Source organism: Cebus imitator, unplaced genomic scaffold (assembly GCF_001604975.1).
Source record: "Cebus imitator isolate Cc_AM_T3 unplaced genomic scaffold, Cebus_imitator-1.0 Scaffold410, whole genome shotgun sequence".
Taxonomy (NCBI): Eukaryota; Metazoa; Chordata; class Mammalia; order Primates; family Cebidae; genus Cebus; species Cebus imitator.
The window spans coordinates 401355-422393 of NW_016107725.1; the positions used below are offsets into that span (position 1 = coordinate 401355).

The 21039-nt window shown below is 48.3% G+C and overlaps 1 protein-coding gene across 2 annotated transcripts in view; it reads right to left on the bottom strand.

The window, feature by feature from the left end:
- Positions 1–21039, bottom strand: part of LOC108289667 (cell migration inducing hyaluronidase 1) — a 177089-nt gene that overhangs the window by 66908 nt on the left and 89142 nt on the right. Inside the window, exons 2-8 of one of the 2 annotated variants that reach the window (XM_037731596.1) lie at positions 17509–17796; positions 14484–14593; positions 9884–10030; positions 8895–9033; positions 7628–7864; positions 3668–3847; positions 463–533 (exon numbers count right to left, since the gene is read on the bottom strand). In XM_037731596.1, coding sequence (XP_037587524.1) covers positions 463–533; positions 3668–3847; positions 7628–7864; positions 8895–9033; positions 9884–10030; positions 14484–14577 — 868 coding nt within the window. In that variant the 5' untranslated portion in view covers positions 14578–14593; positions 17509–17796. The remainder of the gene's footprint in view (positions 1–462; positions 534–3667; positions 3848–7627; positions 7865–8894; positions 9034–9883; positions 10031–14483; positions 14594–17508; positions 17797–21039) is intronic. The other variant, XM_017509183.2, reaches the window with a different exon arrangement.

Consider the following 21039-nt stretch of genomic DNA (forward strand, 5'->3'; position numbering starts at 1 on the left):
TTAATTTATTTTTATTTATTTTTTTATTTTGAGTAGAGGCCAGCTTTCACCATATTGGCCAGGGTGGTCTCGAACTCCTGACCTCAAATGATCCGTCCGCCTCGACCTCCCACAGTACTGGGATTATATGCATGAGTCAATGCACCCAGCCTGGTTTTAGCTCTTAAAGTACCACCCTTGTTGGGTCTATCCCAGTTCTCATCTTTTCTATGCCACTTCTAGGTTTTAGATTAAGTCAATGAAGACTTCCATGAAAAGGTAAATATTATCGCAAGTGTTGGGCCTTTGGCCAGCTCTTTGCCACTTCCATGTATGATGGCCAGTTAAGCATCTGCTCACTCATCTAGGCATTGGGAGCTGGGCACTCATGCTCGGAGAAAAGTGGGCTGTTCAGAAAAACCCTGCGTCTCTTGGTCAGAGAGACACTGGAGGGAATCAGGCCTCTAGTCAGCTATTAATTACCATGATATTCAATATGGTCTTCCACTGAAGACGACGGACTTCCTTTCACAGTTAGAAAACTCCAAGGGTGTCTGAAAAAAAGAAAAAAACAAACAAAAAGTAAAGTTATGCACGATCTGAACCTGCACGGGGTGTGGGTTCCCTCCGCTCCCTGCTGTTTGGGGGAAATTCATTCACTTGCTGGGCTTCTCTTCTGCAGAAGGAGAAGCACCTTTCTTTGCAAGCCGCTGCCTGGCCTGCCTGGTGTCTGCTTCTTGTGAGCCTCTTCAGTTCCATTCTGGCAGAAGATGGGAGTATGAATCACAAATAAACAAACAAGCCAACAGACCTACCGCACCACTGCCAAGCCCAATTATGTGCTGAAGCAAGTGCCTGGACACCTTTAGGAAAACACGTTCCAAGAGAGAACATGCTCAGCTCCCCTGGAGTTGAGCTCGAGGAAAATATCAGAGGCTAACGTGACTGACCACTCGAACCATCTGCCTTGGGGCTTGGAAAGGAATGTCTCTTCTTAATGGAGAGGGAAGGTGAAAAAGAAGATCTAAGGTTTTGAAAAATTGTACACCCATCTTTCCTTCATGCAAGCATCTGCTGCTTTAGGGCAGGAAGGTTTTCTTACCCCACTTTGTCTTAGGTATTTTGTATCATGCCTAATGCAGTAATGGGGTTCAGGAGATGCTACCCCCAAAAATGGCAGCTTGGCATATTGAATATTTCAAGCTGACGGGATTTGAGAAATGGCAGGCAGGAGTTTCTGACTTTCCCCTGAAGCAAGTCCAAGACCCTTATGTGACAGGGGCCTTCCTTATTCTCAGGAAAAGAGCGTCCTTATCCCCAAAGGCAGATGGCTAGGGTAGTCAGTCACGGTAGGATAGTCATGACAGCATAGTCTCCGATCTCCAAGGGCAGAAGGAAGCCAAGAGGAATCTGCAGGAACAGACCGTGCTAAGTTTTCCCTGTCTACTGTGCTTGGCCCAAATCTCTGTCCTATCACATTTCCCCCCACTCTCCACTTCACCAAACCTGTGTACCGACACTCAGTTTAACTGTTTCTTTGGGTCCTTGTTTCCTTATGAAGGCTCCCATGTCATGTGAACCTTACCATCTGAAATACATTTGTGTGCTGTTTGCCTGTCAATCAGCGATTTGTTACTGGCGCTCCAGCCAAGGATTTAGAAGAGCAGAAGGAAAGAGGTCTTCCTCCTCTACAGTGGCCCTCGCTTACTATAAGCTATCAATCGGCCAGGCGCAGTGGCTCACGCCTGTAATCCAAGCGCTTTGGAGGCCAAGGCGGGCGGATCACCTGAGGTCGGCCTGGCCAACCTCACCTTCGGGAGAGCCACTCTTTTGCCCCTTGGCCTCCAAAGCTGCCAGTCTCTCTATGGGACCTGCTGGGCCTCGTCCTCATATGTGCGTCTGCACGAAATTCCCCTTGCCCACTTTCTTGCTCTCTCAGGCCTCATCACCAACTTCCATTCACATCTGTCTTCCCCCGAGAGCTCAGAACACCTGGTCTAACCAAGTACCTCCCACCTTATGTGTTCAATAACCATTTCCCGAATGCACGAACAAATGAAGGGTCCAGGTCTCAGTTCTCCTACGGATTTTAGACACCTTAAGTTTCCCACTCAAAGAGTGTCTCTATACAAATGAGGCATGGAAATGTGATTTCTGCCTATGTATCTCCCTCATCCATATGAACAGATGGGCAAAAGATGGTGAGTGCCCATCTTTCCAGTGGCTCTTGTTTATAAGGAGAAAATAGTTGCTAACATTTCTGGAGTGCTTATTCTGTGCCAGACGTGATGACAAATATTTTGCTCATATTATCACATTTAATTGTCCCATTGGTATATCCCATTTTACAGATGTAGGACCAGGCAGAGAATGAGTCATTTGCCTGCAATCACACCTCCTAGGAGGTGCAACCCAGACTCAAACTCAGGCCACTGGATGCCAGATCTTGGGTCCTCAGCCACTTTCTTCTTCTGCTGAGGCTCTAAGTAGTCAGTTCCCTGGTGTTTCTAGCTCACTGTAAATTAATAGGCTGGCCTTTTGGTTTATAAAACAGCAGAATGGAAGTGCAATTAGTGTTTCCCGACAAAGGAGCCTTACGATTCCAAGGTATTACTGTCATCTTTGGCTGCTGAAATTTCCTGCTCGAGTTTCCGTCCAGGAGAAGTTGCCTCTGGGCTGTCGGAACGCACACCGGAACCTGCAGCAGCCCTCCCTAGCCCAGGGCGTTTCTGCTTAGCCAGCAAAATTGCTTTGCTCCAAGCCCAGAAAAGTCTCTGGCTTGCCTCTCATCTTGCCCCCGGAAGTGGGAAGCTGAAGGGAGGAGCATCATAATCTCCAAATGGCCATGGAACAGATAACCTCAACTTTCCACTGAGCTGAGATTTGATTCAACATCATAAAAAGGCGTGTTCACTATGGACACAGGGAGGTGAACAACAAACTGAGAGGGGCCTGGCAGAGTGGGGCAGAGGGAGGGAGAGCATCAGAACAAACAGCTAATGCGTGCTGGGCTTAATACCTGAATAATGGGTTGATAGGTGCAGCAAACCGCCATGGCACACGTTTACCTTTATAACAGACCTGCACGTCTTGCACATGTAGCCCGGAATTTTGAATTAGATTTTTCTAAAAAGGCATGCTTACTATGGGACCAACAGCCCCCTCTTGGTGCCGATGTGCGTGCCTGCCAATGTCAGACATGATGCTGCATTCCAAGGCAAACACAGCACACCCTAGAACATGGCAAAGGGCTGCTTCTCCTTGGGCATTTGGCTCGGCGGAGACACTTCACATCACCTCTCAAAAACTGTCTGCCAATCCCCACGCCATGACATGAGCCCTTTCCCAAAGAAAGGGAAAATGAATATTAGCTGCACATCAGAGACATGGCTCTTGCGCACAGTAGGTGCTCACGTAGCATCTTGTAAGTGGCCAGCTGAATGAGTTCATATAAACAGAGAGCTTTTGTGTTTTATGAGTGATCTACGCTTGTAAGAAAAAACAAGCTTTCTTTAAGAACAATTTCCAAACATATGAAATGCAGATGTCAAATGTAAATCCCTGCATCCACTACGTCATTCAGGATGGTATGGCTGTGGGGACAGGAGATGGGAAAGGTACATTCTCAGTGGGATAGGGTGGCTTCAGTATTCCAGAGCCCAGTAGCGGCCGAAGTGAGGGGCAGTACCTAAATCCAAGGTGCAGGAAGTGTTTGCTTCCCAATTTGGTCATCGCCTTCCTGGCTATGTCATCTAGATTTCGAGAACCTTCATCATTCACTGCAACAGCAAGGATCTTGCCATCGGGCACCACGTTCAAATACTGGACCAGACGTTCACTCTCTTTCTTGGATCTATAGGTGTCAAACCTAAAAAGGGCAGAGAGAAGAGATTTGAATAGTCTTGACAGCAGCCAAAAAAGAGAGCTCTAAGCACATGTTTGTGCTGCAACAGCTAACATGCTATCCGAGATCCCAGGATCTGCAATTCTTAAAGAAGGAAGCCGCTTCTTTAAAGAACAAGTAAGTTTAATTATTTTGCATACCATACAGTGATATCCAAGCAGAAGTGATTTGACCATAATGTTTATTCGCTGAGTAAAATGCCAAAGAAATGATTGCAGCAGTGGAGACTTCAAGCTCCAGGGTGTTGAGTGGGTCACATACTTGAGGTCTAGGACTTTTGATGTTCCCCTTTCATCCTGGAGGCAGAGGATCATGCCTCTTGCAAGAGCCTGGCTTTTAGAGATAGTTCAGATAGCTAGGGCATTAGGAATTTGTATCTTTGATCCAGATTAAAACACCAATCTCAGAATTCCTGGAGATGACATGGAGAGTATCCTAAATCCCTTATCCCACTCCAGAGCAGCTTGCAGAGAGTTACTTGCAGAGATCCAATGTAAAGTTTATTTATTGACCTGTTAAGGATTTTTATGATAATGCATCTTAGAATCATTAAAATGTAATCTCTGATTCACACAGTAGCAGTCACGTAATATTTGAGTATTGCAAATGTTGTTGCATTGCTATTTTCTCCCATTTACTTTTTAAAAATTATTTTACTTTATTGTGGTAAGAACACCTACCTTGAGATCTACCCTCTTAAAATTTTAAGTGTACTATATAGTATTGTGCAATGTTAGAGAGCAGATCTCTTATAATAGCAAGAACTGATCATCTCCAAATTAACAGATAACCTATGCTCAGACACATAAAATATTCACAAAATAAAAATCATACACAGAAAATCTATACCCCTGGTGAGAAGAATTTACAAAGCAAAGACACGATTTTGTAATGACTCCAACTTTCCCCCATGTAAGGATAAAGATTTTGTGCAATTACAGTGGAAATTCCTAAAGAATATGTCTTGGAACTTAAGGAACATACTTCTAAAGTGAATCTGGAAAAATAATTTAAGGAGGTTTTTGGAAAAGAAAAACAGTGTTGGTACTGGTGTAGCTAGATAGGTGCTCCTGGGTCCTCACACTTGTTTTCAACTGTTGGCACAATCTGGTCCAACCCCACGTAACCTTGCAAACCCTCCATTGTCCCTCCCCAGGAAGCTCCTGCTGCAAGCCAAGTGCTTCTCAGTGCCCAGTGACCACCCCACTCGCCCACTCTGCCTTCATCATTCCTTCCCACCTTTTGTCTACCTGATCAAACACCTACTACCTTTCAGGAGCTGACCTAAGTTTCCGCTCCTGTAACCTTCTTTTTATTTTATTTATTTTATTTTATAAGATGGGGTTTCACCCTGATGGCCAGGCTGGTCTTGAACTCCTGACCTCAGGTGATCCACCCACCTTGGCCTCCCAAAGTGCTGGGATTACAGGCATGAGCCACCGCGCCCGGCCCTCCTGTAACCTTCTCAGATGACTTCTGCCTGCATTTACCTGTGTGTGTGTATGTGCTTGTTAATATCTTTACTCATACACATTTATCTATCACATTATTGAGATCTCCAGCACACACATTAGGCAAAAGATATTCGCAACAAGCAGGCATTCTGTCCGTGCAGTCCCCACAGCATCTGTCCAGATCACTTATCATTAACAGGCCAGTACATAAACTTTAAGTTGGATATCTCAAGTCACAGTGTTGTACTTAGTTAAAAAAACAGCACAGAAAAGATCAGCACATAATTGAAGAGGCCATCCTCTCTAGTATGAAAGCAAGGGCTCCCTGACATACTTTGTGTCAATCAAGGAGTCAGCTGTTATCTGTAGGCTCAGGCTAGCTCAGGCTCAGGCCAAGGCAAATGGCTGTCACCAGGCAGCCCGTGGAGGCGATACGGGCACACCTGGGTTTGAATCCCATCTCCAATATTTTCCAACCTTGTGGCTGAGTAATTTTAGCCCCATGAGCCTCAGTGCTTTCATCTGTTTAAGGCGGATAATGACAGAACCTTCCTCACAGAATTTTGATGAAGATCAAAGTACATTTGACAGGTGAAGTGATGAACAGTGTTTTGCAGGGAGAAAGTCTAGTGACTGCATTATAGCTACTAATATTTACCGGCAAGGTTGGGTGTCTGTGAGCACCAGCAAGCTCTTCAGTTCTTGCCCACCCTGCCCCTGACCGCAGCTGGCTCCTGCTGCCTTCATGGTGACACCCATGGCTTGGACCCTGCTCTTGAGGAATGCAGCTGACTCCCTCCCCAAGAAGCCCCAGGATAGCTCTGGATCTACTTGTCTACCCCATCTCTGTCCTCCCCTCTGCAGGGCCAGGATGAAAGCCCCTGGGATTGCAGGACAGGTCCAGCCTCGGCAGAATCTGCCAGCTTACACCTGCCCATGTTGCCTTCCAAACATCTCTCTGGTACACCCACTAACTGCCATTGCTTCTGGGTCTTCACCACCGCCATGTCCTGCCTAGAACACAGGAGAAGCTTCCTAACCCCCGCAACGTCTTTGCTTTTGCCTCCACGATTAAAACCATTCTTTATGTAGCAGCCAGAACATTCTTTTAAATCGGATCATGCCCTTCTTAAAGCCTTTCAGTGACTTTGCTTCCACTTAGAAGAAAAACCACCTCCTTATTGCGGCCTACAAGGTCCTGCCCCGCCCGAATTTGTGACTCCCATGTGACTGTGTGCTGCTTTTCCACTACCTGCTGTGCTCCGTTGCTCTGGCGGCCTTCCCATCCTTTGAGAATGTCACACCTTTTCATACCTCTGGCCCTTTGCACTTGCTGTCTGTCTTGAACACTCTTTCCCTGACACATCCTTACTCTGCATTTCTCAGCTCAAATGTTGCTTCTTTACACTGCCTTTCCCTGACCACCCTAACCAAAGTGGTCTTCCCTAGTTACACTTTAGCATCCAGAGCATAACTGGAGGCCTGAGTGGTCTCCCATCTCACCACCACTTTCTGCAGTAAGCACTTGGAAGATGACTTCCAGGAGTCTCAGGGTCCTCCTGTACCATCTACTGTGGGCCACAGGACCCTCTGCGACATTCTGTGTCCCTTCTTCCCCTAGTTGGTGGCCATGGAGGGTCTGGTCTGCTGTGTGTCAACCCTGGATGCTGTGAGCTCATGCTGGCCAGGGAAGCAGACGGTGTGAGGGGCAGAGGCAGGCTCCCGGGCTCAGCTCCTTCCTCTGCATCATTGTGGGCTTGGGGGCCTGGACAGCACCCGCCAGTGACATCTTGTGGGCCTCACCCTCTGGGAGCTGAGCCATGCGCTGTGTCATTCTTGGTGCCATCTTCCCCTGCTGTGCCGGCAGTCTCGGCCCAGCCCCCACCTTTGGGTTGTAGGTTGGGCTCCCAAGCAACACAGACCACTCTTCCCCCTTGCCCCACCCCCAGAGGGACATGACTTTCTTTCTGGACTGTTTGTATTGAAGTGAAGTGATGTCAAAATAAAGCCCCTGCAGGGTCTGGCTCCCTGTTGGTCTGAGTGGAAAAAAAAAAATGATCACGATCTGAAACTATGTTGTGTGTACATATGTGTGCATGCTTGCTCCTCTTCAATTCAGCGTCATTAGGCAAATGCCTGGGGAAGGACAGAACTCCTTGAAGGCAGGGATTCCCATCTGTATCATTCACTGCTGTTCTCCCAACACCTAGAGTGGCACCTGGCCAGAGAGCACACTCAGTAAGTGTACTCTGAATGAATGAGTGTATGTTTAAGTGAAGGCAAACCTTACCGGTCAGAATGGATAACTGTGCCTGATTTGGGGTCGATGACATGAACAATGACTCCGCGGTGGCCCCAGCTCCTTTCGAAAAAATAGCCTCCTTCTGACATGCCACCTGGGTGAAGGGTCTTGTTCAGAAATGTCCAGGAGAGCTTCTTCTGCCCATGCAACTCAAGAGTGCCTCCTCTGCCGACCCCAATGTACTTCAGTCCGTAGTAAGGATCCGGCTGAATACCCTCATCAGCCCTGCAAGAGAAAACAAGTACCCAGAGTTGGCTGGCACATCCTTTTGCTGGATGTGGAACCCAGAGGGAACCCAGGAGTCACACCTCCCTGACCCCCACCATGGCCACCATAAAGCCAGTCACATTTTCATCACTTAAGGTCAGTAAAAATAACACTAATGGCTGGGCGCGGTGGCTGACGCCTGTAATCCCAGCACTTTGTGAGGCCCAGGTGGGCAGATAACTTGAGATCAGGAGTTCAAGACCAGCCTGGCCAACACAGTGAAACTCCATCTCTACTAAAAATACAAAAATCAGTCAGGTGAGGTGGCATACACCTGTAGTCCCAGCTATTTCAGAGGCTGAGGCACCAGAATTGCTTGAACCGAGAGGCAGAGGTTGTGGTGAGCTGAGATCATGCCACTACCCTCCAGCCTGGGCCACAGAGCAAGACTCCGTCTCAAAACAACAACAGCAAAAACATTAGCAACCCACTCTATCTAAGCCAGACCAAAATAAAGCCCTCAGGGCCAAGCAGAAGTGCCAATGATTAGTTCACAGGTTGGCGTGTTTCCCTTTCAGTTCTAAGTGATTTATGTTTTGGTCCATATCAGATGTGAATCACCTGGACATGCACTGCACCCCCTTGTGCATTCCTGGCTATCACTTCTTAGCGCTCTCAATTGTTTAAAGAGGGAACACAGCCAGGGGCAGGTACCACATGAAATTTCCTGTATCTTGTCCATCATAGTCTATTATATAAACACTTGCTGAGCCTCCCTGAACATAACATGATTGCAAGGTGGCTGAAAGGATGGCAGGCCCATCTCTAAAACAAGTACAGCACCCAGGCCACCATACGTAATATGCCTCATGGACTTCAGCTCTCCCAAGTCACTACGTCTTTCTTGTTCACGATCCCCATCTGACACAACGGAAGGATTCCTAACTTACAGGCAAGCCTTGCCCTCTTGCCTCCCTCTCCGTCTTGGAAAGCCTCCCCCTTGTGAGATCCATGGGTAGCAATTGACCTGTAGGAGCGGTCTACCCACCTTCCATACAAAATGATGGTGAAATTGCCCTGGAAAGGGCAGAGGGGACTCCCAGCATGCATCTCTCCTCCGTTGTCGATCAGGATGTGCCTGGTTCGCAAAACAATCGGCTCATCATGGTCTTTAACAACTAGCTTGCCTGAAGAGGTAGCATTGAGGGGAGGGTTAAGAACACCGTGTTAAGGGTAAGCTTATATCAGAGCCCAGGGCAGACTCCCTAAGCACCCTCATCTCCCTGGGGCAGGCAAAAAGGCACATCTTTCAAACATTCCTATGCTTGGTGTGCTTAGGAGTACAGTCATCCCTCAGTATCTGAAGGGAATTGACTTTAGCGCCTCCCACAGATACCAAGCTCCATGGATGCTCCAGTCCTGATATCAAACGGCATAGCATTTGCGTATATGTACCTAACCTATGCACATCCTCCCGTATACTTGAAATCATCTTTAGATTGCTTACAGTACCTAATCCAATGTAAATACTGTATAAATAGTTGTTAAACTGTATTTTTAGGAAATAACGATTAGAAAAAAGTCTGTACATGTTTGGTAAGGATGCAGATTTTTTGAAATATTTTCAAGCTGGGATTGGTTGAATTCATGAATGCAAAACCCACCAATATAGAGGCCGGCTGTAATTACTTTTCTTGCTCTCTGTTTTGCAATGTGTAAATAATGCCTATCTGGTCAAATGCCATCACTGCATGTACCACATTCAATGACCAGGCCTCTAAAGATAAGATAAACAAAATTACTCAAAACACCAATAAGGAGTTTCCTCTACAAATGCTCCTTTCACTAAGATTGGACCTCCAAGGAGCCATTCCTAACAGCTCAGAGCTGATGGTTATCTCAAGCAACCGAATGCCAACATGAACCCCAAGCACGTGATGTTTATTCTGTCCATCTGAGCTCATGGCAACCTGCATCCTACCTGCTAAGCTCTGCGGCGTGGAGGGAAGGGGGAGCAGCAGAGAGAGATGGGCTTACCTCCCTCTGAGATGTGGATGGAAGAGACAGTGGCAGAAGAAGTGAGCAGCAGTGTCCTACCCCGGCCGATATGCACATGGTGGTCTTGGTCATGGCCAGGGTTCCAGGGTTGCAGCTCAGGGCTCTGATCAGGGCACCCAGCAGCCACTGCCAAGGACAGAGATGTCACTGCTCCCATCTACCAGCCTCACCACGCAAGAATGCTACAGGCCAAAAGGGGGGCTCCCACGCACCTTTAAGAACCCTGCCTCCTCTCTGTTAGAGGTAAAAGCAAGACCCTAGAGAGCTGACAGACCTCCTGACATAGGAGGCCGGAACTCTGGCAACCAGTCATATATTTTGCATGTATATTTATCACGTAACTGTGAATAAGTCACTTCCCTTTTCTGGATTCAGTTTCCCCACTTACAAAATAAAGGGTAGACCAGATGACTTCTCAGGACATTCTAAGCTCTGAAGTTATATTCATCACATGTCTGTGAATAAGTCACTTTCCTTTCCTGGGTTCAGTTTCCCCATTTACAAAATAAAGGGTAGACCTGACGACTTCTCGGGACATTCATAGCTCTAAAGTTACGCAAAGATTTACTCAGATTCTAAGACATTCTGTCCTCCGGAAAGCAGTGTTTGAGTAGCTAATAAAGCTCTTTCCCTTTCTGCATGAGAATTAGACCTTTGGTTAATTTTCTAGCTCCGTTCCACTGGAAACCTGAGAAAGATAGCATTATGTAAATTGTTACCTAGCAGCATTGTTTATAACAAAAGTGACCCCTGATTGGTGAATGGCATCTAAACTGGGAGGAACAATAGTTTATATTTATACCTGGTGGAGATGTCACACTCTAGGCTTCCCTAAGAGCAGTGACTCTTATAATGGGACATTTTGTGAGAATCCTGGAAGTTATATTTATGGAGTTGCTACTGTCTCCAGGGGACATGAAGTCTCTAAGACACAGTGGTCCCCACACTTGTCCAGTGACAGTCTTATTTCCTCTCACCTGAGCTGTCACCTGGAGAACCAAAGAGAATAGCTTCTGGATGGCTGTCTGGAAGACTGTCAGGACCACTCCCATGGAAGAGAGGTACCTGATGCTGCTCTGATGGCATCTGTGTGTCCCATTCTACATTTTCCAAGAAAGTCTAATAACTAGTATGACATACGGTCACCTAATGAGTCTGAATGTTTAGTTGAGCCTAAAAAGACCCAGGGTGGGTACTGCAGAGACACTTCTCCCTGAACTCTGTAGAGGCACAGGGAGGAGTCACAATGTTCACATGGCTAATAAGGTTTGATCCAGCAGTGTCCCAAGGTGGACTTGAGTGAGGAGGACCGGCACTGTCACAGAAACTGGAACACCCTCCATCAACAGCATGGAAAAATCCAGGGGGAAACAGGTGGGAAGAGGCAATGGACGAAACAAGATGAGAATGAACTGGCTCCAAGAACAAGCCCCGGTATCCTCCTTTTTCCTGTGACTAGAAGGGTATGAAGTATGAAACAGTCGCTTTCAAAACAACCCTGGGTGGGGATGAGGAGGCGGGAAGGTGATGGGCAGGTAAGCCCATGGCAAGACAAGGTTTCAGATGAGAAGCTCTGGGGCAGGTGCTGGAAGGAAAGGAAGCAAACTCACAGCTCAGGCCCCCAGAAGGGAGCCTAGGAGAGGCTATGTCTCTCGAGCAAAGAGGGTGCCACAAACCCCGGGAGAGATTCTGGCATCAGTGCATGATACGGTTTGGCTGTGTCCCCACCCAAATCTCATCTTGAATTGCGGCTCCCATAATTCCCACGTGTTGTGGGAGGGACCCAGTGGGATATAATTGAATCATGGGGGCAGTTTCCCACACACTGTTTTCCTGGCAGTGAATAAGTCTCACAAAATCTGATGGTTTTATCAGGGGAATCGCCTTTCACTTCCTTCTCGTTTTCTCTTGTCTGCCGCCATGTAAGATGTGTCTTCCGCCTTCCACCTTGATCGTGAGGCCTCCCCAGCCATGTGGAACTGTGAAGCCATTAAACCTCTTTTTTTTTTTTTTTTTTTTCTTCTACCATGATTGAAATTTTCCTGAGTTCCCAGCCATGTGGCACTGTGAGCCTTTTTTTTTTTTTTTTTTTATAAATTACCCGGCCTCAGTATCTTTATCAGCTGCATGAAAATGGACTAATACAGTGCGATTATGGGCAGGTCAGTTCAAATGTTTCTTGTTTGTATTCAGCCATCTCCAGAGTAAGGGTGTCTGTCCAATATTTATAGGTGTCAAGGAAATCTAGAATGGGGATCCCCCTTCATCTGCACTCAACAGCACCAGATATGGACCCCATACCCACATTGAGTTGTCCTGTCTGCCCGCCTGAAGGCCCTTCTCTTCCCTGTAGAGTATAGATCCTAGTGTCCGCTTGCTGGGTCTCATCCCCATCCCCACTTCCAGCCCCATAACAACTCTCCTCTAGCCTCCCTCTGCCTTGCTGTCAGCCATAGTGCGGGCTTTGGATCTCTTTCATTAAGAAAAGAATTTCATATTTTTTGGAGTTTCACCAGTGTAGCTCTTCCAGCTATTGTAAACATCAAGGGGCTCAAGCAGTGGTTACACAAGGAAAAAACGGGAAAATTGTGGGCTTGCTCATCAGTGGACTTTCCATTTTAACGTAAGAGCAGACTAGCCAGCGGGGGGTGGGCTGGGCTCTCTGCGGTGAAACAGAGCAGCCAAGGGTGGTCATGAGGGCTGTGCTGTGAAGCCCACTGCTGGCTTTGTCTCCAGACAGGGTCAGGTGCTTGGCTGGCTTCCAGGAGAGGCCAGTCAGAGGCACTGGGCTTCCTTCCATCAAGTCCTGGACAAGAGTGTCAGGCTTGAAGGTGGTGAATTTCCAGCCACGTGGGAAACATATGTGGCCAACTGAGGATCCCAGTGGTCCAGGCAAGGAGCCATGAGCATGCTGGGAAGGAGCCATTGCAACTCCACTGGACAAAGCCTTGAGGTCGTATAGTCCACATCTGCCAGGACAATCCTGATGGCCCTTTTCACTCTCCAAGTGCAGGAATTTGAATAGATTTTGCATTTGGATTTGGAGGTGGTCAGTCTGACCTGTGTGAGCACATGTCCCCGCTTTCCAGAAGCTCTGATACCACGGCTGAAGCACAGCAGATGTAAGATTGGCCTTGAACGGACACTCCTTTTTTGCAGCTGGACGTTTTGCTGTCGGTGAAGCCCAGTGTCCGTGGTTTTTCATTTGTATGAATCAGTGAGTGGCTAAAGAGGGCCAGGGCTTTCGCTGAAATATCGCCATGGCAACCGCCCTCACTTTCCCAGGAGGGGCCACTTGAAGCAGGATTGAGAAGGAGTGCAAGCCCGACCTACTTGGAGCATGAACGGCAATGGCTGGCGTCTACATCCCTCTGATGTCAGAGAAAAGCACAGGCCAGACGGAACCAGAGGCTCAGCCCCTTTCCACAAGGTTGATATGCAAACAGCAAAAGAGGTGCCAGGGCGTGGGAGGAAATAATCAAGGGAAGTACCTGAGGGCACCTCTCCAAGGTGGGTCACCTTTAGGGTATGCCACCCTAAAAGATAGACCCAAACCCAGTTCCTGGCACAGAGTCAATACCCACTTTGTGTTTGTTAATTCAGTAAAAGAGAAAGGGATAAATGAATGAATTCAGGTAATATAGTCAATCATCGCCTGGAAAGTTAAAATACTGACCACTGGCTGGGCATGGTGGCTCACACCTGTAATCCCAGCACTTTGGGAGACCGAGGCTGGAGGATCCCTTGAGCCTAGGAGTTCGAGACCAGCCTCAACAACATAGTGGGACACTGTCTCTACTAAAAAATTTTAAAAATAGCCAGGCATAGTGGCATGCACCTGTGGTCCCAGCTACTAGGGAAGCTGAGATGAGAGAACCACCTGAGCCCAGGGAAGTAGAGGCTGCACTGAACCATGATCATATTACTTCACTTCAGGCTAAGCAACAGAGAGACCCTGTCTCAAAAAAACATGTGCTATTTGCTATGTCTCCTAAGAATCAGAAAAGCTCTTCAAGAAGGAATTTCACTAGTTATCGATTATTTTCTTCCATCAGTGGGTCAAAAAAACCAAAATATAAATTCAATGTAAGGTTCTCTATTCTCATTATAGAAAATCATCAAACTCAATGAACATAAAAATAGCATCAATAAAAGAGCAATCAATGGTGATAAGATTACAGTACGAAACCCCTTCTGAAATTGTAAAATTGTCCCTGTCTCTCACAATTGGCTAGAAAGGAGGGAAGTGTTTCCCTAGAGAAGGGCCTCAGCTCTCCATCTGACCACTGTCCCTACCTGGTGAGCTTCACTCATTTGTATCAGGTGCCTGGCTCCTACAGACACTGAGTTTGCAACCCCTGATTCTGGTCCAACGCCTTCATTTTGCGGACGAGGAAACTGAAGCCCAGGATGAATCGTGCCAGGGACCAAGGAATTGAGGAAGGTCGGGCCAGGGCCCAGTCACCCTGACCCACTCCCATGGCTCCTCCTCCTGGCTCCCACAAGAGCAGCCTTGCAGCAGTGAGGGGCCGTGCCTTGCATGCTGAGATGCGGAGGTCCAGGTGTTTGCAGTGCTCACCTGCAGATGTCACCCCAGGGAAGCAGGTCAGAGTGAGCCAGCTGATGGTCAGCATGGCCTTGAAGGAGAACTCCTGCCTCCCAGAAGCTCCCATCCTGGCAGCGTGCTCCCTGAAAGAGAAGCACACAGAGTCAGACATGCAGCCTTGGCAGGCTGGAATCCATACACAGGGCCGACATGGAGACAGACAGAGTCACATGCACACACACAGACACAGGACAGGCAGTGCCAGAATGGGCACACGCCAGCCAGCCCACACTCCAGTGCAGCGGCCTCACCTCCAGGGCAGATCGGGGCATGAAAACCCTCCCATTGTCCTGCCCGTGTCCTGTGGCTCAGAGTCTGAGTGACGGATGGAATTTCATCCTTGGCACTCAGACTCCCTCCCCTCCAGAATGAAGCTTTTTTCTTAAGAAACAGCACAGAACAAAAGTACTCCCACTGAACATGAGCTGGGAATTAGATTCCACCAACTCACTGTGTGATCTCAGACGATCTGTTTAATCTCTCTGGATCTTAGTTTTCTAATCTTTGAGGGTGTGGACTGGCTGCTTTCTAGCCTTTACATTATCAGTCTATGTGTCTAATCGGTCTTGGATAATAATATTGAAAACGTAAATAAATATAGATGCCGGCATGTTGTAAACCTTCTTCTTATCTATCTAGGAGGAAGGTGTGGCAAAGATAGCTAACTGTCCCCAGTATCCATTTTCTCCTCCTTCCTCAGTAGCAGAACCCCTGGTATTTATCTGGGCACATGGCTACCTAGAATAAAGATTACATTCCTCAGTTTCCCTTGCATTACTTGTGGCCTTGGAATTCAGCTCTGGCCAATATAACAGAACTATGGTGTCTGAATTCCAGGAAATTCCCTTAAAGGAAGGACAGAGAGATTTTCTTCTCTCCCTTCTCCTTCCTGCTAGCTGGAAGGAAGATGTGATGGTTGGATTTTTAGCAGCTATCTTGGGCCATATAGTGGGAGCCATGCATGCACTGAGGATACCAGTGCAAGTAGAGCGAAAACTTAGGCCTTGACCTTGCGTAGAACCAGAATAGCCCTGTATGATGGACTTGTTTTTTATTTTGAGAGAATTAAGCTATTGTACTATTTTTTTTGAGGCAGAGTCTTGCTCTGTCACCCAGGCTAGAGTGTAGTGGCAAGATCTTGGCTCACTGCAACCTCCACCCCCTGTGTTCAAGCAATTCTCCTGCCTCCTTAGTAGCTGGGATTGCAGGCATGCACCACCACACCCAGCTAATTTTTGTATTTTTAGTAGAGATGGGGTTTCACCATGTTGGCCAGGCTGGTCTCAAGCTTCTGACCTCAAGTGATCCCAAAGTGCTGGGATTATAGGCACGAGTCACCATGCCCGGCCTGAATGAAACTTCTAGTTTATTAAACTTCAGATTTATTGAAGCTATTGTTGTTTTTCCCCCTTTTGCTCATGCAGAAGGTTAATATGGGAATCTAGGTAAACCTCAAGACAGGAACTTAATAAAGACAAGATGTGAGATTTCCTTTTCCGGCTATAATGTCACTTGGAGAGAAGTCTTTGTTCAAGTCCTCTGTAGTGCAGCTAGGGAACTTAGACAGGCTTTGCGGGTGGCCAGCTCCAGCTTCTATGCCGTCTCCCCAATTCCTCCTCTGAATATGACCGTAGCTGTGCCCAGAAACACACAGATACTCTCCCATACTGAGAAAAGGGCCAAAACCTATCTCACCCGGCCCAGGCTCCTCCCTGCAAACCAGCTCAGTGACAAATCTGATCACCCCCAACCTTTCGGTTCAAAGTGAAGCTCTTTGTGTGAGTTCAGTGAGTTGGGACAGGCAAGGGGTCTGAAAAGAGGACACTGGGCCCTCTGCCTGGTACCTCCCACACAGGTGTGCTTGGGAGGCTGGGGGAGGGAGGAAATGATACTCACAGAATCAGTGCCGGCCGTATCCTATTAACCACCACCCTGCCTGACCCAAGCCTGCTCTGCCGAGAACAACAGGGCCCATTCTAGTCACTTCAGCCAGATTGCTGAAGTCACACATCACAGCATCTGGGAGTGGCGCCTTTCCCATGGCCCCCAGAAGAGGAGTGCTCCGCTTGTAATAGAAAGAAGGGGACATCGGGAACAGGAGCATTTTATGGTCCTCAGGGAAAAGCCAGAACCCTGGTCTCAGATCTCCACCAGTTTAGAAAAACCAAAGGTAATAATAGACTGCTGTCTGCTACCAAAGGGTCCCGATCACCATGGGCTGCCCTGAGGAGCCCTTCCTTGGTCAAGGAAGATGACAGACAGCAAGGTTGGAAGTGAGAGGGCATGGGTGGTGGGCTGGGTGGGAGCACCCCTCCTGCCCTAACTTGTTGGGTAACCCCCATTAACATGTTTCCTTCTGCGGACCTCAGTCTTCCCAGGTACAGAGTGGGGAGGTTGGTGACTTGGACATTGAAAGTCTGACATCTTCAGATTATATCACAGGTGATTTCAAAGATCAAAAAAAAAAAAAAAAAGTCACTTTCTGGATAAATGCAAAAATAATTCCATATGGAGGAATAACGCTCAACTCCCTTTTCCTAACATTTGTGAGACCTTCTGCTATGTCTCAGGCCCAGCTGTCTAAGCCACTAGGGGCAGGGAGATTGCCCTGCCCACGGAGGCCAATCCCACATTGCGGAGCTAGTGGTCATCTGGGCTTTCTTGCCCCTGAGTGGCTTCCCATGCCTGAAGACGCATGTCCCGAGAAACGTTCTGTTGAAGTGAATCCTAAAAGATTCCCAAACTTCACTTGGGAATTCTTTCACCGAGAGGACAGCATTCTCCACTGGCCATTAAAAGCTTCCTGGCAACAGGAACTGGGATTCTGCTTCTTAGCTGGCAAGATCGTTTTGAAACAATTCCCAGCTGTTGAAGGCATTGGAAGAGCGCATGTTAGCTAACAATGCTGGAAGTCTCTGCAGGAAGCTTTTGGCTGGAGACCAGCTGACCGCTGTCTTCACTGGGTTAGAGGGCTGCTCAGAGATTGAGCCATGAGGACCTGAGCTGGCCTGTCCCTTAAAGCGTGCAGCAAACTCCTTCAGCAGAGCCTTTGCAAAAGAAAATGCAGGCATCCTTTCCCAAAAGCCAGCTCTTTGAGATACTCCGCAAGTCTTCACAATAACATGCTAAGGTTTTCCAGAAGCTCAGCTGTCCCCAGGTCCAGCTGCTGCTCAGTCCCCGTGGTGGCTGGACCTCACAGGGCCAAGAGACAAAAGAGGAAAAGCGGGAGCAGGAGGCGTTGGTTGCTCACGTCGCTCTCTGCGTCAGCGGATCCAGGGCTCGTCACCTGCAGGGCAAGGGGAGACAGGGGAAAGGAGACAAGTGTTACAGGAGCCTCCAGAGAGGCCACGGAGCAATGGCACCCTCAGCCTCATAGGGAGCCAGGATCTTCTCTAGGTATTCTTGGAAGAAGAGGGAAGAGGAGGTAAGATAAAGGCTGAGTTTAAGCTGTGAGGCAGGAGGTGAGATGAGACTGGCAGGGTGACCTGGAAGCTGGTTTCCTGGAATAAGATGGCAGAGAGAGGCATTTCCCTCCCTGCCCACCCCGCAGGAGGCGATTCTTGCTTCAGGCAAACCTAGGCACGGTTCAGCTCAGTGACTACAGGACAGTGGGGTAGCCAGGAGCATGCGCTGCAGAATCTTCGATCCCAGCCACGCAGCTCACATGGAGGGTGCCATGTGGCCCTTTGTGCCCCGTTTAAAAGTCTGTAACGCTGAGATGGTGTGCCATAAATTCCAGGGTCACTGTGAGAATCAGGAGACACGGACGCACTGTCAGTGCTCAAGCCATGAAGGCTCTTGGTATCACGGACAGTCCGTGGCATGAGAGAAGAGACGGGAGATGGGACCTGAAAATCTGGGTGTGAATTCCAACTCTGGCTCTCATCAGCCATGTGACCTCAGGCAGACAATTCAATCTCTCTGTGCCTTCTTGTCGCCAACATGGGAACAAGAATGCTATGGTAACCAGTCGTCATTGTTGTGAGGGTTAACTGAGATATGCTGACTTGAAAAATGTCAACTCGCAGACATCACGGGTCTCTGGAGTAGGTGCTTTGGGTGGCACAGAGAGGAACCGGCTATGAATCCTGCCTCTTGAGTATCTCACTGGCAAGAGGAGAGAGAGGCAAGAACGCAAGGAACTACACTCCCGAATGGTAAGCTGCTACCTTCTTAGGCAAAGGAAGATAAAGAGATGGTACCATTGACAGGATAGAACAATCTAGACAGTCACTCTGCTTCACTTAGCAAAGTTCAAGGGAAATATTTTATTTGAGCCTAATGACACTGGACACTTCCCTTAAAACGACACATGAAAACATATAGGTCACTTTCTTTGAGATAGAGTCTCGCTCTGTCGCCAGGCGCCAGGCTGGAGTGCAGTGGTGCGATCTTGGCTCACTGCAACCTCCACCTCCTGGATTCAAGCAATTCTCCTGCCTCAGCCTCCCAAGTAGCTGGGACTACAGGTGCGCGCCACCACGCCCAGCTAATTTTTGTATTTTTAGTAGAGACGGGGTTTCCCCATGTTGGCCAGGATGGGCTCGATCTCTTAACCTTGTGATCCACCCACCTCAGCCTCCCAAAGTGCTGGGATTACAGGCATGAGCCACCGCGCCTGGCCCATACAGGTCACTTTTTATCCTGTGGAGAGGTAGCAGGCTTTGGAATCAACCACACCCTTGTGACTTCTCTTGGGCACAGTTTTGTTTACGCTGATATGTCACTTAATGGTTATGTATCTGTTATGGGGTGAATCGTGCATTCCCCAAATTCATACGTGGAAATCCTAACCCCCAGTACCTCAAAATGTGACTGCACTTGGACTTAGGACTAAGGAGGTAACTAAGGTAAAATGAGGTCAGATGGGTGGGTCCTAATCCAATACGACTGATGTCCTTATAAGAAGAGGGAGACTAGGGCGCAGACACAGAGGAGGGACCAGGTGAAGACGCAGGGAGAAGACAGCCACCTACAAGCCAAGGTGAGAGGACTCAGAAGAAAGCAGCCCTCCTGACACCTCGATCTCAGACCTCTAGCCTCCAGAACTGTGAGCAAATACATTTCTGTTGTCGCACTCACCCAGTCCATGCTACTTCGTTATGGCAGCCTAGCAAACTAAGACGGCACCCTTGGGTAAATTACCCAGCTTTTCTGAAGCTCACAGGTCTCTCATCTGTAACGGTGACAGTAACAATCAAAGCAAACACTACCGGGACCCTGTGAGGTGCCAGGAACTGCTTCATGCACTTTGCTTACGTTGACTAATTTACTGTCTCGAAGCAATACTCTGAGCTAGGTATAGTTGTTATCTCTAGTTTATGGATGGGGAAACTGAGGCACAAAGCATATAACTTGCCCAAGGTCACAGAGGACATAAGTGACGGAGTTCAAAGCCTGCCCTTCTTCTCCAGAAGTTGTGCTTCTAATTCCTAAGGATGAAACGATTTGCATTCTCATCTCAGGATCTCAGAATATAGGCGCTGGTAGGAGCGTGGGGTATTGTACAGTCCACACTTCTCAACCTTCAGTGTGCACCTGTTTTCCCCAGAGAACTTGCTAAAAAATGCAGATTCTGATTCTGTAGGTCTGGGTGGGGGCTGAGGTTCTGCAGAGGGTCACAGGACTAGCAGGTGGCCTAGTCAGGATTCGAACCCAGGCGGTCTGGTTCCAGAAGCCACATTCTATAAAAAGGGAACATAAACGACGCCCTGCTTATCTGACCCAGTTTACTGGGAAGAGTAAATGCTTGATTTGAGCCATTTCTTTGCCCCTGGTAGACAAAATCATGATCTTGAAATCAAGCCTGTGTGAGCTTGGGGGAAGGTGGGCAAGAACCCCCCCTCCAGCTCTCTTGCGTCAGGGAAGCTCCCATGCTGCCCTCTTCCTTTATGACCTAGGGTTCTTGTCCATGGACTTTTAAATCCATGCATGGCTCCTGCAGGATCACCTGCACAGGGTCCACTTAGCTCCTTTTCTGCCCAAGGACCCAGGTCTATCCTCGTGGACACCAGAAACCATGGAAACAGGAAAGCAGAACTCAGAGATCTTCCTGCAGGACAGGAATGTCTGCTGACAAACTGTGATGCAGAAATCCTTCTCTGACATTGCTCAGTAAGGACCCTGTCCTCCTCCCCTGGGTCAGGTAAGGGGCAGCCAAACACCCCCCATCCCTTACTGCCTCCACCTGCCATTTGTCCCTCCCCAGGCCCAGCTCTCCCCTGGCACACAAATGCATCTTTCTGGTCACCTGGTTCAGACACAGCATCCCTAGAGAGAAGAAGGTGGGAGACAGAATAGTCCAAGCACCCCTCTGGATCACAGATAAACACAGGAAAGTCGCAAGCCTGGGAAACTCCCAGCAGCCCCGATCTCCCTCCTGCCAGCCCTTTCTCAGAGGCGTTGCTGTCAGCACTGTCTCCTTAGACAGGATGTGTGGGGCCGCTGTGCTGGGACGCCAGCGACAGGATGCCCTAGCCTGCATCTTTGGAGAGAGGCACTTAGAAAACCCTCTGCTTCTGCAAATCGG